Here is a 16,209-nt window from a genome sequence, read left to right as displayed (position 1 = left end):
CTGGGTGTCCATCAGTATGCTGATGATACCCAGCTCTACCTCTCTTTTAAATCAGAACCAGTGAAGGCGGTGAAGGTCCTGTGTGAGTGCTTGGAGGCGGTTGGAGGATGGATGGCGGCTAACAGATTGAGATTGAATCCTGACAAGACAGAAGTACTGTTTGTGGGGGACAGGAGGCGGGCGGGTGTGGAGGACTCTCTGGTCCTGAATGGGGTAACTGTGCCCCTGAAAGACCAGGTACGCAGCCTGGGAGTCATTTTAGACTCACAGCTGTCCATGGAGGCACAGGTCAACTCCGTGTCCAGGGCAGCTGTTTATCAGCTCCATCTGGTACGCAGGCTGAGTCCCTACCTGCCCACTGACTGTCTCTCCAGAGTGGTGCATGCTCTAGTTATCTCTCGCTTGGACTACTGCAATGCGCTCTACGTGGGGCTACCTTTGAAGGTGACCCGGAAACTACAACTAATCCAGAATGCGGCAGCTAGACTGGTGACTGGGAGCGGCCGCTGAGATCACATAACACCGGTCCTAAAAGACCTACATTGGCTCCCAGTACGTTTCCGAGCACAATTCAAAGTGTTGGTGTTGACCTTTAAAGCCCTAAACGACCTCGGTCCGGTATACCTGAAGGAGCGTCTCCACCCCCATCGTTCTGCCCGGACACTGAGGTCCAGCTCCGAGGGCCTTCTGGCGGTTCCCTCATTACGAGAAGCCAAGTTACAGGGAACCAGGCAGAGGGCCTTCTCGGTAGTGGCACCCACCCTGTGGAATGCCCTCCCACTAGAGGTCAAAGAGAACAATTACCAGACCTTTAGAAGGCATCTCAAGGCAGCCCTGCTTAGGGAAGCTTTTAATGTTTGATGGATTTCTGTATTTTAGAATTTCTGTTTTTTTGGAAGCCGCCCAGAGTGGCTGGGGGAACCCGGCCAGATGGGCGGGGTATAAATATATTATTATTATTATTATTATTATTATTATTATTATTATTATTATTATTATTGGTAATGCAATCAGTGATCATTATCAGGTATCCTGGCAGACAGGATTTCTGCTGTAGACTGCCTCCTTCTGTGATGTATGTATGATGTTCTGGGGTGACGTGGTCTTGGGCTACAGGGTGGGCAATTTCAAGAGTCCATATAAGGGCTTGCGCACCACTGTTCAGGGTTCTCCTCCCTCCTGCGTGTGGCGAGTGGGGACCCTGTTGCAACAGTTCCTTGAATAAAGATCAGGCTTAATAGCCGCTTTGGTTCTCAATATAGTCTGGTTGGCCTCTGTTATTTTTTCTTACCGATAGGGAACCCACTTAAGGACTCTGTTTGGACTCTGGAAGGGAGTTTCCATAAGGGAAAGGGAGCAGTTTTTCTTATATGTTTGCCCACACATCACATTGTTGCGATGGTTGCATTGGGAAGGAAGATACAGGTGACCAAGCAGCTGCAGGAGAGACAGGATACTTTGCTCATTTCAAAATCAGCAAAGTGGGGAAACTTGCTACTTCCTTACTTGGTCCACAGAACTCTTCCCAGGCTCTGAATTTCACCTCTCACTCACCCTGCTATGCCCCCTCTTTGTGTGATTTTGCCTGGCTGGAATGGGTCCTCAAACTCTGGATATACCTCTTTGCTTGTATGGATGGATGATAGAGAGCTGTATGTTTGTGTGTGTGTGTGAAACTGTCGTTTGAATTGTAGCTATTATTTCCTAGTCAAAAATATGAGGAATATCTCCATGAATAAAATTACAAGTAATTCACAATGGCAAATCATACTTTGCCAATTAATAATTCTGCCACATCTCTGTAGGAAACCAACCTTCCCATGAAGTTCTCCTGTCGCAGGCGGGGTCTCCGGTGAGCTTATGGAAACAGCTGCCCTCGTTTTAAGGAATAATTCACCATCCCCTGCAATGAAAACCAGAAGTATCCCAATGATTACGCTTGGTGAGTTAATAAAAACTAAAAAAAGGTGCGCCCTCTGCTTAATTGCGATGACTCTACCAAATACTGAAAACCAACAACACCTAAATCATCATACAAGCAAAGCTTCTCCCATGTGAGGCAGAAATATTTGATCATAGTTCATTTTCATGAATTAAGCCAGGCTTCCTCAACCTCGGCCCTCCAGATGTTTTGAGACTACAATTCCCATCATCCCTGACCACTGGTCCTGCTAGCCAGGGATCATGGGAGTTGTAGGCCAAAAACATCTGGAGGGCCAAGGTTGAGGAAGCCTGAATTAAGCACAGGCAACCACAGAGTTCAGGGACGAAGCGACCTTTCCCTGGCTTCGTGAATGAACCAGATTTACAAATTTGTTTTAGTAGTAAGGTTAAAGCTTACTGGGAAATGATACCGTGTTCCCCCCTTTTTAAGACACTGTCTTATAACTTTTTTTCGTCAAAAAAACACACGGTGTCTTATTTTCAGGGGATGTCTTTATGGTTCGGGGCGCTGCTGGGAGCTCGGCTGGGCCAGGAAGACCATTGGCTTGGCGCTCCACCCAGCACTGCTGGGCGCTCTGCTCTGCAGCAGCCGGTTTTTAAAAACAAAAAACCCCCACAAAATCATTATCAGGATAAGATTAAACGAGCCTATCCACAGAAGGAAACTTTTGCAACCAGGTGCACTTCAGGCAGCGACCAGGAAAACGGAGTTGCCAACCAACCAGGAAATAATCCGGTTGGAATCTTGCCTCTTCCCACGAACTCACCCCGTGGCCCAGAGGCAACCCGCCCTCTCTCTCGCTCTCGGTCTTTAGCCCCACACACACCACTCCACGTGCACCGGGGAGCCGCATCAGCGCCCGGGCGGCTTTCCGGGGCAGCGAGGGCTCGCAAGGATGTAAAAAGAGCCCCAGGTACCCGCGAGAAAGAGAAACGTTCACTGCTGCTAGAGCGCTCGGGAGTGCTGAGTTCAAATCACGCGCAAAACCCCCGACCCTTAGCCTTTGGTTGATCTAACAAAAACCGCTGTCTCTTTCCCAGACGGGCGCCACCCCAAAATCACCCACCCTCTGAAATTCGATGGGGAGGTGCGCCGGGAGAGGGAGATCCGCGACGCCCTGCCCACAACCACGCACCCCCGTTCCTCCTTTTTACCTCAGCCGGAGGTCAGGCAGCATGGAGAAGGCGTCGAGGAGCACGGTCCGCCTTGCCGAACTCAAGGCTCTCCTGCTCTGCCATGGCGCTAGGAAGGGGTGAAGGGACCCGGCGGAGGAAGTGGCCGGGTGAGGAAGAGGCCAGGCCGCTGGCTCAGCGCTCCGCTTGGCACTGCGGGACGCTTCAAGAGCTCGGCGCTGTGGAGCGCTCCGCTCTGCAGCAGCCGGTTCTGGGCGGCGGGGCCAGGAAGAGGCCAAGCCGCTGGCTCAGCGCTCCGCCCGGCATTTCTGGGTGCTCCAAGCGCTCGGCGTTGCGGAGCGCTCCGCTCTGCAGCAGCCGGTTCCGGGCAGCGGGATGGCAGGCCTCCTCAGCTGGGCCTGGCTGGGGCGCTCAGCGGTCTCGCTTTTAAAATCCAGTCATTTAAATAGGATCTCAGTCTAATTCTGCAACATCTTACTGCCAGTAGTGGCCATAAGGAGGGTGTTAGTTTTCATACACGGCATGGAGGTATGTCTTATTTTCGGGGTATGTCTTATATTTCGCAAATGCTTAAAAATGCTGTCATGGCTTACTTTATGACTACGTCTTAAAAAAGGGGAAACACGGTATATAACAAAATGAAAAGGATGTTTAAAATAACATTTGTAAAAAACAACAACCCAGAAGCTTTTCTTTTGGGAATTATAGGGTCAGAACTACCTAAAATGTATAGAAACTTATTCATGTACTGTATGCTACTACAGTGGCAAGAATGTTACTTTCCCATAAATGGAAAGAAGCAGAAGTCCTAGCAAAGGAAGAATGGATACAAAAACTTATGGAATATGCAGAAATGGTGAAACTTACCAGAAGAATAAGAAATCAAGATAACAAATTTTTTAAATAAAAGAATGGAAATGGTTTATTGAATATTTACAGATAAATTGTAAACAGATAAAAACATTGGCAGGATTATTGTAATAGTCTGCAGTTTTATAAGAGTATATATTCAAAGAAGAAGAAGAGGAGGAGGAGGAGGAGGAGTTTGGATTTGACATCCCGCTTTATCACTACCCGAAGGAGTCTCAAAGTGGCTAACATTCTCCTTTCCCTTCCTCCCCCACAACAAACACTCTGTGAGGTGAGTGAGGCTGAGAGACTTCAGAGAAGTGTAACTAGCCCAAGGTCACCCAGCAGCTGCATGTGGAGGAGCGGGGACGCGAACCCAGGTCACCAGATTACGAGCCTACTGCTCTTAACCACTACACCACACTGTACTCATGAATAAATGAGTAAATTAAGTTAATTTGGAGATGCAGAAGATATTAAAAACAAATTTAAGGAACCGCAGAAAGAGGAGGAAGTCAAGTATTGAAATGTCAAAATGATTGTAAAATTAGTGAAATGAATAAACTTGAAAAGAATGAATGAATGAATTGTTTTAAACTATGAGGAAAGTTTGTTTTAGCAGCAATTCCTGCAAAGTGGTTTCACAGGGAGGGGAAAAGGCCTATTATCTGTAGCATTCTATTTGCGAACTGCGAGGAAGAGCTCTGGTGGGTCAAACCATAGGCCCATCTAGTCCAGCGCTTGGAAAGTTCAATTCAAAAAAGAATTAATCCCTCGCTCATCTATCAATGACTACCAGTCACGATGGCTATCAGGCCCGTCCTAGCCATTGAGGCTAGTGGTGCAGAGAACCACGGCGCCGGGCGCTGGAAGGGCGCCAAGTGAGCGCAGGGTTCCGGCGATCTGGCCAGGACTGTGCTCCATGAGCTGAGAGCCTGCGCCGCGTCTCTCTCCTTCTCTGAGGACTCCGCGCTGCGCCTCCTTCTCGTTTCCCCAGTGCTGGGTTCCACTCAGCCGAACTTTGCCACCAGCGCGCGCACAGCGCCCAAGCAGCTCTTGCTGGTCCCGCGGTGCGCGCGCTGGTGGCGAAGCTTGACTGAGCGGAACCCAGCGCTGGAGAAACGAGAAGGAGGCGCAGCGCGGAGTCCTCGGAGGTGGCCTCCTGCTGCTGCCGCGGTCTGCTTGGCACTCCTGGGTCCTTGGAGAGGCTCTGGAGGGGGGCGCTGGAGGGACCTTAGCGCCAGGGCACTGGATGGGCTTAAGACGGCCCTGATGGCTATGTTCTATCTGCAATGTCGGAGGCAGCATACCTCGAAGAGGCAACGACTTGCACCCAAGATGGAAGGGCCCCGGGGCGCATTGTGTGTGTGTGACATCATGCGTGTGATGCATGCACAACATTGCATCATTGGGTGTGGGGATTACACAAGGAAATTGTGCTGGCATGTGTGAGAATGACAGATCTGGTGCTGGCAAGCCACACCAATCTTCGAGAGTTTGGGCATTAGCACGGCAAACTGGCTAATGTCAGAATGGGAAACACGTGAAGAAGGTCAGGTCAGAGGCTCAGGTCAGCAGGGCAACAGGTCACAACAGAGCTAGAAGGATCTAGGAGGATCTGGGTGGAACTGGATGAATCAGGACAAACCAGATGGGTCAAGCCAAGGAGGGCAACACAATGGGAATGAGGAGGGGGTGTTTACAGAGTGACATGTGCTTGGAGCATGGACAGAGGGCATGGCAAAACAACACGTGGGCTATGGAGGATGTCTTAGGGAGTGACCGGTTGTGACGTTACAGGAAACATCACCTTGTATGGGACTGCACTGCTGTAATTGGCTAGAAGTTACACTGTCGTTGTAATGATTAACTGTCATCCTGAGCTTTCAATAGAAGGAAGCGCTCGAGCTCTGCTCTTGGTCGCCTTCCCATTGAGTTCAACCTGCCTCGAGTTGTGTCGTCTTTGCCCCTACAACAATTGGGAGAACACCATGTGTGGAGCCCAACCCAGAACGACCTCAAGGGCTGGCGGCTCCTCCTCTCTCACATTCAGGAGGAGCCGGCCATTGAAGCCATGCCACACTCGGCCTCCTGCATCCCCTCAACGTTGAGGGGGTCTGGCCCCCTCCCAACAGACTGGGGAGTCAAAGGCACCTCAGCCCCAAAGAGCTGGGGCCCTGATGCCTGGCAATACCAGTCGCTGGAAATCTCAGGTGGGGAGAGGGCAGCTGAACTGCTTGTGGGCTTCCCATTTAGGCATCGGGTTGGCCACTGTGAGAACAGGAGGACGCTATGGTAGGGAGTGAAGTGTCCAAAATCAGAAGCTCTTTCGCAATTAAATAAGAAAATAATCTTAATTATAATTTTAAAAATAACCCCAAACAATCCAGATAATCCAAGCAATTGAGCCACGCAAAATGCTACAAGGGAAAGAGGCATTTCCTCAGATGCACTAATCAGCGTGGCCTCAGGACAAATGTCTTTTTTAACACCCTATAGAAAGAGCAATCAGGGCCCATAATATGTAGGCCTCGCCACAAACCAGTTAAGCTACGTCCCTATCAGTCAAGGTCCTGTTAATACTCCTAGCCTTCTTGACACAATGCTAAAATTAAATTGCAAGCACATTTGTTGCCCTTAGGGCTTAGCGGTGTTGCGCATATTTGCACATAGGTCAGAAGGTCCAACACTTCAGTTCTCGGCATCTTCCATTAAATGGATTCCTGATAACAGGGTTGGGAAAGGCCAAGAGACCTTGGCTTGCCATTACTCTTCAGCAAAGGCAATATTGCAAGGGGACCCTTTTGCCGATGGTGGTTGTAGTAGCAGGCGGCTAGACTGCATCCTATATGCTCATTTGCTGCTGCACAGCAAAGCGTTCCATATCTCAAAATGATTTAAAAATTAAACGACTGTGACATTCCAATACAGAATGGGGAATAGCCTCAAGTATCTCTCTCTCTCTCTCTCTCTCTCTCTCTCTCTCTCTCTCTCTCTCTCTCTCTCTCTCTCTCTCTATCTATCTATCTCTCTCTCTCTCTCTCTGCACATGGTTGCTAAAAGGGCCGATAGGGTATCTGAAATCTCATTATGACTCAAATGGGCTACAAACGCTCTGCAAAATCCAGCTATTTTCTTCCAAGTTGGTAAACAACTGGAAAAAAACAAAGCGTTTAAATACAGATGCTTATGCTCACAGGATTATAGGGTTTAGCTTGTTCCTGTTTATCTGAATGGGAATATTTGCAACCCCAGGAGTGTGGATAAAGATAACCATGATTAAAGAGAAAGAAGCAGAGAAAGAAAGATTTTGTGTAAATATGTTATTGCTGGATTTGAGAGAACTAACACCATGCTGTGGAGACTTAATTAAATGTTAATTGTTTGCCAAGAGTTCAAGGGCAAATGCTTTGGAGCATGAAAAATTAGAAGAGATGAATACTGAGGTTGGAAGAATATTCTGGTTGAAAAATGGAGACAAGGGGAAAAGCATAAAGAATTTTATTTTTTACTGTGACCAAGCTGCAGAGTTACTCCTCTAAAGAAATCCTGGTAACAGGAAGGCAAAAGTCTGCATACAATTTTAGAGTGGCCAAATGGAAAAATAGAGCTGGGCTCCTGCAGCTTCCTGATACAAGCACTAAAGGAGCAGGGGCTGGGTCTTCTTTTGGATCTGGTCACTCAACTTGAATGCTGTCTGTCGTTTTGGAAGAATGCTACGGAACTGGCTGGGGACCGTGAAGGAAAATGCCCACACTTCCTCATCTGTGTAGCTTTGCATTTGTTCCCATTGAAAGGGTGGTGGCACAGCTATCTCTGCTATACGAGGACTTCAACCCTCATGTGGACAGTGGAGGGTGCTTTGGGAGTGTGCAACATTGGTGTTAGATGTGTGGCATTTGCCTTGCCGCTGTGCCTCGACCCTGTGTTTGGTTGGTTTCTTCTGTGCAGGGTTGATGGGGCTGGAGGTATGTGTGATGTCAGCCTGCAATCCTATGATCGATAAGTGGAGAGGTGACATCCCCGTGGATGCTGTTGAACCACCTGTGCTTGTTAAGATGCAACTTCTAGGCTGTTTTGCTGTCTATTTTGCTGCTGCTGCTGCTGCTGCTGCTGCTGCTGCTGCTGCTGCTGCTGCTGCTGCTGCTGCTGCTGCTGTGTATAATGCATAGGATCTAATACATTGCACAGGTATTATACTAGCATTAATGGCTGCCACTGTCAACAAGACTAGGAATACTCTGCCCAGTGTGTGTTTGTACTAGACCTGGAGAATGGGGAGTTGGCTTATAAGCCAACAACATGCCAGTCAGATTCTGAAGATTGCATTGAAGTGCCTTTCAAAAGCATGGTGACTCATATTGGCTGGCTAAAACAGTACAAATACCCGACCAGATTATAAATGAGCTGCCATCTCCTTTAGATACTTGCTACAGAGTTGAGAAATACAAGTTCCAACAACAACTATATCTATCCATCTATCTATTACAGCGAGACGCTGGCTGGTGTGCCACGACGTGCGGCGACGAGAAGGGCGATTTGCATTGTCACGTGCCTGGCGGCCGCCAATACACAATGCTGACCCGCCGGAAAGGAAGCCGGCCGGGTCACGACGCGGGGCGAGTGCAGCTCTCAACAGCCACCACCACGGGAGGGTGGTTTTAGACAAACTTAAAGAAGCTGGCTGGATGAGCTCAACCTGAAACTTGCTGAGCAAAGGATTGTGCTGGCAGAGAACTCAGCGGCTTGTGAAGCCTTATTACAGGAGATTGCAACCAACACAGCAATTGGCAAGTGTTTCTTACAGTCATAATTATATAGTCAATATAGGGTGGCACAGAGTTAAATTTTTTAACTTTTTTAATGGTGGTGTGCCTCGTGATTTTTTTCATGGAACAAGTGTGCCTTGGCCCCAAAAAGGTTGAGAAACACTGATCTATTATCTATCTATCTATCTACACCCACAAACACAAATATTAACTGCTGCTTCTGAGCATAATAAAAATAGTATTGTCTGAAGAAGAAAAACTGTTCTGGCTAAACAAGTCGTTCAGGATATTATCTGACATTTGGGTTATACATATAGAGTTAGATGTGCAATCTGTTCCTTTTGGACAAGAGACTTAACCACAGTATATTTTTACACCCACCTTACCTTCTTCGTCTGGAATGAATCCAGAGTGCCTGGGATTGTCAGTAGTTTGGACGGATCCCAAGAGTGATGGATACGGGATTTCTGTATCGGGGGGGAGATGGTGGAGTGAGGTGCCATTCTGATGTTCTTGAGAAGAAGAAGGGGGGGAACAAGCACACGTTATTGAAAGTTAAATGCTAGAAAACAAATTTGCCTTCTTTTTTAGAGCACAACCATAGATTTAGTCAACTTAACTCCAGAAATATTTCCCTATCCTCCAGTGCTGTTTCCTTCACTTTCCCTTAGAGTTTATGTCGAGAGCTATTGGCATTCTGCACATCTGTGGGTTTGATGAACCAGGCAGGAATCCACCAACTGGAATGAAACTCAGCATTTTAAGAATTTCTGCATGGTTTTGTTTTGTTTTGTTTGCTTTAAAGGCAAGTTTCTAGCTCTTGTGACTGTGAAGAAACTTGCTTCATATGGTAGTTATAAACTGTAGACTGTCAACCTTCCACCATTTTGTGTACTCTTTTGTCCATCTGGCTTAGTGTCGTCTACACTGGGGGAAGCAAACCAGGTGACCTCCAAGTGCTGTTGAACTACAGTGTCCATCAGCCCAGCAAGCCTGGCCAATGACCAGGGATTGTGGGAGTTGTAGTTCAACAATTACCCAGAGGACACCACTTTGGCGATGCTTGGTCTACAGCTTGGACTATCAGCAGCTTGAGATACCGTAGGAGTCTTGCACAGCTGGATGTGAAGATGCCATCGGTTGAACCGGAGATCTTATGCATGCAAAAAATATTGCCCTCCCCCAAAGTGGGCTACATTGGGCGCCACCTACCGTAAGTCGAGGACAGACCTCTTTGATACTGGCTGTTCTTTTCAGAATGCTCTTCTTTCTTTCTCATCTTCCTTCCGTTGAGCAGAAACTCTCCATTATTTATTGGAGGTAGGTGGAAACTACCTTGGGAAGCCTCCAGGATCTCACTATTGATCATCATCCTCTCCTCCTCCTGCTGCTGCTGATTTTTATGTTCTGGCTCTAAAATGAGATCATTTGGCAAAGCAGACAGATGCTCATCACAGACATCGACCTCAGGTCTGGGTTCATTACAACTAGTTCCTGAAAGGTGAGAGAGAGAGAGAGAGAGAGAGAGAATAAATGAAGTTTATTAACTAACATACAGTGTTTCACCCATCCTCTCACAGGCCCTCAAAGTGTCCCTGTTTTCCAAGGACCGTCCCGGATTTACAGAAGCCATCTCCGTTTCTGATTTGATCCTGGAATGTCCTGCTTTTCCGTAGGACATTCCTATTTTCAGTGGAGAAACGTTGGAAGGTATGGAGTTATGCGAGCCCCGAGCCAACGAGATAAGTAACTATACAACCTTTAGAAGACATCTAGGGAAGGTTTTTTTTTTTGATGTTTAATGTTTTATTATTATTTTTATATATGATGGAAGCTGCTCAGAATGGCTGGGGCAACCCAGTCAGATGAGTGGGGTATAAATAATAAAATTGTTGTTGTCTTCGTTATTGAATAAGACTTTGCTATTTTCATCCGAGAAATGTTGGAGAGGACGCACTATTATTGCAACATCCCCGTTCAGGGGTCCCCAGACTTACCCGCCTTCGGGCCGGTGCCCGCCGCGCCGATCGCGCACATGCGCACACCCATTTACTGGCGCGGTGGCGCGCTTCCAGGCCGGAAAAAATGCCGAAAATTGTTTGTGCGCATGCGTTTGGGCCTCCCCTGACCCGGAAGTGCACCGGAAATGACCTCTTCTGGGTCGGGAGAGGCCCATACGCATGCGCAGAAATGATTGTCGGCAATTTTTTCCCGATCTGGAAGTGTGCCGCCGCGCAGCGCGCTGCAAGAGCAGGCGGCGGCAGCGGGCGGCGGGGGGCGCCGCGGGCCGGATTGGGAGGCCAATTGGGCAGCATCCGGCCCGGGGGCCGTAGTCTTGGGACCCCTGTCCCAGTTGCTTTTATGCACCGTGAGCCTGGACTCAAAACTTAAAATGCAAAAGCTAAAAGTGACACCCCACCCCCACAAAGGGGATTTACCCATTGTCTTATCTACCTGGTACCAGAGCAAAGCACTTTTATATTATAATGCAAATAAGGGAAAGAAACAATTTACTTGGTGATAAATACACATTGCTGTGGTTTTGCTCTTAGCTGCCCTTTTTTCTGGCCTTATTGGACAGTACCTAAGCTAGCCTCCAAGGTGGCCCAAAACAGGGATGTGGGGAGCATATGGCATGCCAGATGTTATTGAACACATACTCCCATCTGCCCCAGCAAGCATGGGGACTATAGCTTGTAATCCAACACACACACACACACACACAGGTAAAGGACCCCTGGATGGTTAACTCCAGTCAAAGGCAACTATGGGGTTGTGGCGCTCATCTTGCTTTCAGGCCGAGGGAGCCGGCGTTTGTCCACAGACAGTTTTCTGGGTCATGTAGCCAGCATGACTAAACCACTTCTGGCACAACGGGACACCGTGACGGAAAGCAGAGTGCATGGAAACACCATTTACCTTCCCGCCGCAGCAGTCCCTATTTATCTTCTTGCACTTGTGTGCTTTCGAACTGCTAGGTTGGCAGGAGCTGGGACAGAGCAATGGGAGCTCACTCCGTCGCCGGGATTCGAACCTCCGACCTTCCGATAAGGAAGCCCAAGAGGCTCAGTGGTTTAGACCACAGTACCACCCACAACACTATCTGGAGGGCAACGGCTTGGCCTACAAGATGTACTCTGTAGCAGGGATGGGCAGAAGGTAGACCGGCTTCTTCTGGTATTGGACTAGTAGATCGCCCTCATGGTCCCTTTCAACTCTACAAGTCTATGATCTTGTTGAGGCCTACTGTTGTTTTACTTCAAGTAAAGCAATATGTGCGCTTTGATTCTGGCAGGGGGAGAACTTTTTGAAGTTAGCAGAGAGACTGCCTTTGATGCGGGTACAGAATTTGAACCTAGCTGGGAACAAGCGTGGGGGGAAACAGTTATTCTGAGGAGATAACGTGACCGATGCTATAACTGGTATTGCCCAGAATGGGGGACGTTCCCCTTTACTGAATGTGCACCTGCCATTTATCTAGCGTGGGGGTGGTTTTTACCTCTCAGGGTTTTTGCCTCAGGATCCCTTTCCAGCTGAACAAGCAATGGGAAAGCCACAGGTTCTTTGGGAAGCTTCCCAGATTTAAATTTTCCCCTATAAGCTCTGGGCGAGTCTTCGGATATCTGAGGCAACCTGCAAATCTCTGGCACCTGGAGAAAAACAAAACTTCAAAATGTTAGTGTTAGGGTGGTTGGGTTTTTTTTTTGGGGGGGGGGATGTTTTTGACAGCACTCATTTTGACGCCACCCATTTCAAATCACCCCGGATGGCATTCCTGAAAATTGTTACCCAACTCTGCTTAGGGAAGGGGCTCTACAGGTGGGCAGAGTTCCTGGTTACATTCTGGTTTTGGAACTATTACGTTTTCCTGTATGCATTCAACTGTAAGCATTCTGAAACAATGTTCGGGAGAATCCATGTTTGTACTTGTAGTTTAAACACGACACTAGGAACCTAGCATGTAGTTAATCATGCTTAATCCCCTTTGATTTCAGTGGGGAAATGCCACCTTGTCCTATTCATGATTACTCAAAAGTGAGCCCCATAAAGATTAATGTGACTTACCTATGGGTAAATGAGCATAGAATTTCAGCCTAAGCCATACTTAACTCCGCTGTGCTACACCCAAGGGTGTTGCCCTCTATTTCACTATTATTCATGGGTATTGTTTTGGGATTATTAGCTGACTGTTCATCAGAAGCAGAAGGCTGGTAGGAATGGCATCACCGTTTTCCATTTTGCAAAACAACTTTTTTTTGACAATGTCAAACCAAAAAATTGCCACCTCAATCGTGCTGCCATAGGGCATCATGTAAGACTATGAAAAAGGGTTTTGCTGGGCTTTTATATACTTATACCCTTATATTCAATTACATGGATAATTTTCTTCTTGCCTTTTCCAAGGACCGTCTCCACCCCCATCATTCTACCCGGACATTGAGGTCCAGCGCCGAAGGCCTTCTGGCGGTTCCCTCGCTGCGAGAAGCCAAGTTACAGGGAACCAGGCAGAGGGCCTTCTCGGTAGTGGCACCCACCCTGTGGAACGCCCTCCCATCGGAGGTCAAGGAGATAAACAACTACCTGACATTTAGAAGACATCTGAAGGCAGCCCTGTTTAGGGAAGCTTTTAATGTTTGATGGATTACTGTATTTTAATATTTTGTTGGAAGCCGCTCAGAGTGGCTGGGGAAGCCCAGCCAGATGGGTGGGGTATAATATATTATTATTATTATTATTATTATTATTATTATTATTATTATTATTCCTTCCCAGATTATTTTTATTTATTACATTGTTGTTTAGTCGTTTAGTCGTGTCCGACTCTTCGTGACCCCATGGACCATAGCATGCCAGGCACTCCTGTCTTCCACTGCCTCCCACAGTTTGGTCAAACTCATATTCGTAGCTTCGAGAACACTGTCCAACCATCTTGTCCTCTGTCGTCCCCTTCTCCTAGTGCCCTCCATCTTTCCCAACATCAAGGGATTTATTACATTACTACCCCATCTTTCTTCCACCGTGGGACACAAAGCAAATCACATGGGATTTCAGAGTGGTCTTCCATCCAGGCCTGGACCAGACTTGGACCTGCTGAACTTTTGGAGGTAAAACAAAAACGGACCTGCTTCCTATGTTCTTTCATGACTTCACATTGCTCTGGCCTTGTTCCTGGTTGAATAGGAGAGAACAAGTCTGTAGTCACAGGGGTTCCTTCATCTCTCCCATGTTTGCCCTTCAGATACTTTTGGTTAACTGTGGAAACCAAGAGGAGATGAGAGATCAAATACAGTCATCCTGATCAGAGACAGGGAGAAATTTGGTTCTGTTCACATTTTAATGCAAATCTACTTAATCACTGTTTTCTGAAACAATATGCAGACCAAGATGCGGAAATTCAGCAGGTGGAAACATACTGGTGCAATTTTCTACCTTTGTCCTACATTTAATCCTGCATTTTGAGACTGTTGCCCATCGACAAATTATTTCCCTGTGCTTTTAACAGGCAGAAACAATTGCTGCCGTTAGCAATCCTCAGAATACCTGCGGGTGAATTTTGAATGGCTCACAGCAGCCTTAACTTTCTTACCGCTGTATGTGATCTTTTTTCCAGGGAAGAAACCTCCATAGAAAGTCACGTGGGATTTCTCGCACCCGAGCTCAGAAGTATCAATGCTGGTTTTCCCCATTGCTTGATGATCTCTGGATTGGTTCGCGACTTCTTCACTGTGGCCTTGAACCTCTCCGTCTCGGGGAACGTCCACCCATCTGTCCTAGGAGATGACGGAAAAGTACACTTGAAAAGCAGCATTCATGGGAACGTAGGGAGCTGCCTTATACCAAGTCAAACTACTAGCTCAGCATTGTCAACAACAATGGCTGGCAGTGGCTCTCTGGGCCACTTCATGCTTCAGATTTTGGTCGCCATTAACAAGCAGCAAACAGTAATTTAATTAAGTATATATTTACGTGGTATGGGTGTGGGAGTCCATGTCAGGAGTATGGGCAGGAGTCAGGCTCTGGGGCCTGTAGTGCTTTGCAGGACTGGGGCCTGCCTCAGCTTGTGCTGGAGAAGCAAGGAGTGGTCACTCAGGTGAGGCCACTTGATACCTCACTGCACCTGGTGGCAGGAGCTGGGAGGGATAAAAGCTCAGCATTTCCCTTCAGCTCTTTGCCACAGCAACGCTATCCCTGCCTGGTTGCCTCTGGCCTCTCGCTCCTTGGACCCTTGCCTTGCCGACGCCTTGATCCTCAACCCTTGGACTCTTGCCTTGCCGACGCCTTGCCCCTTGACTCCCAGACCTTCGCTTCTGCCTTGCTCCTTGACCCTGCGACTGCCTGCTGCTGGACCCTCAGCCCTGCACCTGTTCCTGCTTCTACACCACCATCTTGCCTCTGGTCCTGACGTCCTCAGTCAGGGCTTCAACCGCCCGCTGACCGGACCGTGACAGTCCACTTACCTTGGGCCATTAAGCAGCTAATAATTAATAATAATGTTTATTATTTGTACCCCACCCATCAGACTGGGTTGCCCCAGCCACTCTGTATGGCTTCCAACAAATATAAAACCATAATAAAACATCAAACATTTTTAATGCAGGGCTCATAAACTCTGGGATTAAATCAGAGGTTTTCTTTAAAAAAAAAACAAAAAAAGCCTGCTCTACTCACCCACACTTCAGTCTTATGCCAGCAGAGGGAGGCAGGTGGTGCAAAATTCAAAGACTAAAGGGAAGGAACTGAACACTGGAGTTGATTTATAAAGCATCTCGGCTTAGAGCTTTTCCAAACTTAACTTTTGCCCTGCTCTTTCCAGGCACTGTCTGCGATTTAAAGCTGTGTGTCCAAGTGCCCTTTGTTTTGCTCCAGAGCTTTCCCTGCGAAAGCCGCTCTTTTAAAATATATTTTTTGGAAAGTGCACCCCACCCCCGAGACCATTCCATTGTGACTATCCAACCTCCCAAAATTTCAACACCTCTTGCGCTGGCTTGACCCCTTTCCGTTTTAACAGTACAAATACCTTCCATATCTCCCCCAAATAATTTCTCCTGCATATTCCCCATCTTACCTTAATAGCACATGTTAATTTAGCATGAATTGCTATCTCCCTCAACTCTTTATACTGTTCTTCTTCCGTTTTATATTCACCTTGCCCCTTCCAAAACCCGCTCTTTGATGGCAATCGGTGGAAAACCCACAACTATGTTTGCTCCGATTGAGCACCAAAGATCAGGTTTTCACAGGGGAAGTTCTGGGGCAGAAAAACAACCATGTTTAGTCATGGAGCATTGTAGACCTCTGCCTGGAAAGAGCGGGCAAAAGGTGGATAAGGCCTTAGTTAGGCCAAGGGAAGATAAATGAAGGCTCCTAAGTCGGGACAGTATTAGAGCATTACTCTACAATGCTCACAAGGCTTTCCTACATGTGTGTTGCAGGCACATGCACACAGGGCTCCATTTGTGTATCCATCCCTACGTGAAATCAAGGCTCATGAGAGAACAAAGTGGTATCATGT

The 16,209-nt window shown here is 47.6% G+C and overlaps 1 protein-coding gene across 3 annotated transcripts in view; it reads right to left on the bottom strand.

The window, feature by feature from the left end:
- The window catches only part of KIAA2012 (KIAA2012 ortholog), a 75,779-nt gene that overhangs the window by 37,593 nt on the left and 21,977 nt on the right, over positions 1 to 16,209 (bottom strand). For 2 of the 3 annotated variants that reach the window (XM_035137391.2, XM_060281835.1), the window contains 6 exons: positions 14,284 to 14,467; positions 13,819 to 13,949; positions 12,196 to 12,346; positions 9,909 to 10,190; positions 9,083 to 9,208; positions 1,815 to 1,903 (listed from right to left, as the gene is read on the bottom strand). In XM_035137391.2, the coding sequence (XP_034993282.2) occupies positions 1,815 to 1,903; positions 9,083 to 9,208; positions 9,909 to 10,190; positions 12,196 to 12,346; positions 13,819 to 13,949; positions 14,284 to 14,467 (963 nt within the window). The remainder of the gene's footprint in view (positions 1 to 1,814; positions 1,904 to 9,082; positions 9,209 to 9,908; positions 10,191 to 12,195; positions 12,347 to 13,818; positions 13,950 to 14,283; positions 14,468 to 16,209) is intronic. The other variant, XM_060281829.1, reaches the window with a different exon arrangement.

This window comes from Zootoca vivipara, chromosome 1, assembly GCF_963506605.1.
Source record: "Zootoca vivipara chromosome 1, rZooViv1.1, whole genome shotgun sequence".
In the NCBI taxonomy this organism is placed as follows: domain Eukaryota; kingdom Metazoa; phylum Chordata; class Lepidosauria; order Squamata; family Lacertidae; genus Zootoca; species Zootoca vivipara.
This window is presented reverse-complemented; position numbering and strand designations above follow the sequence as displayed.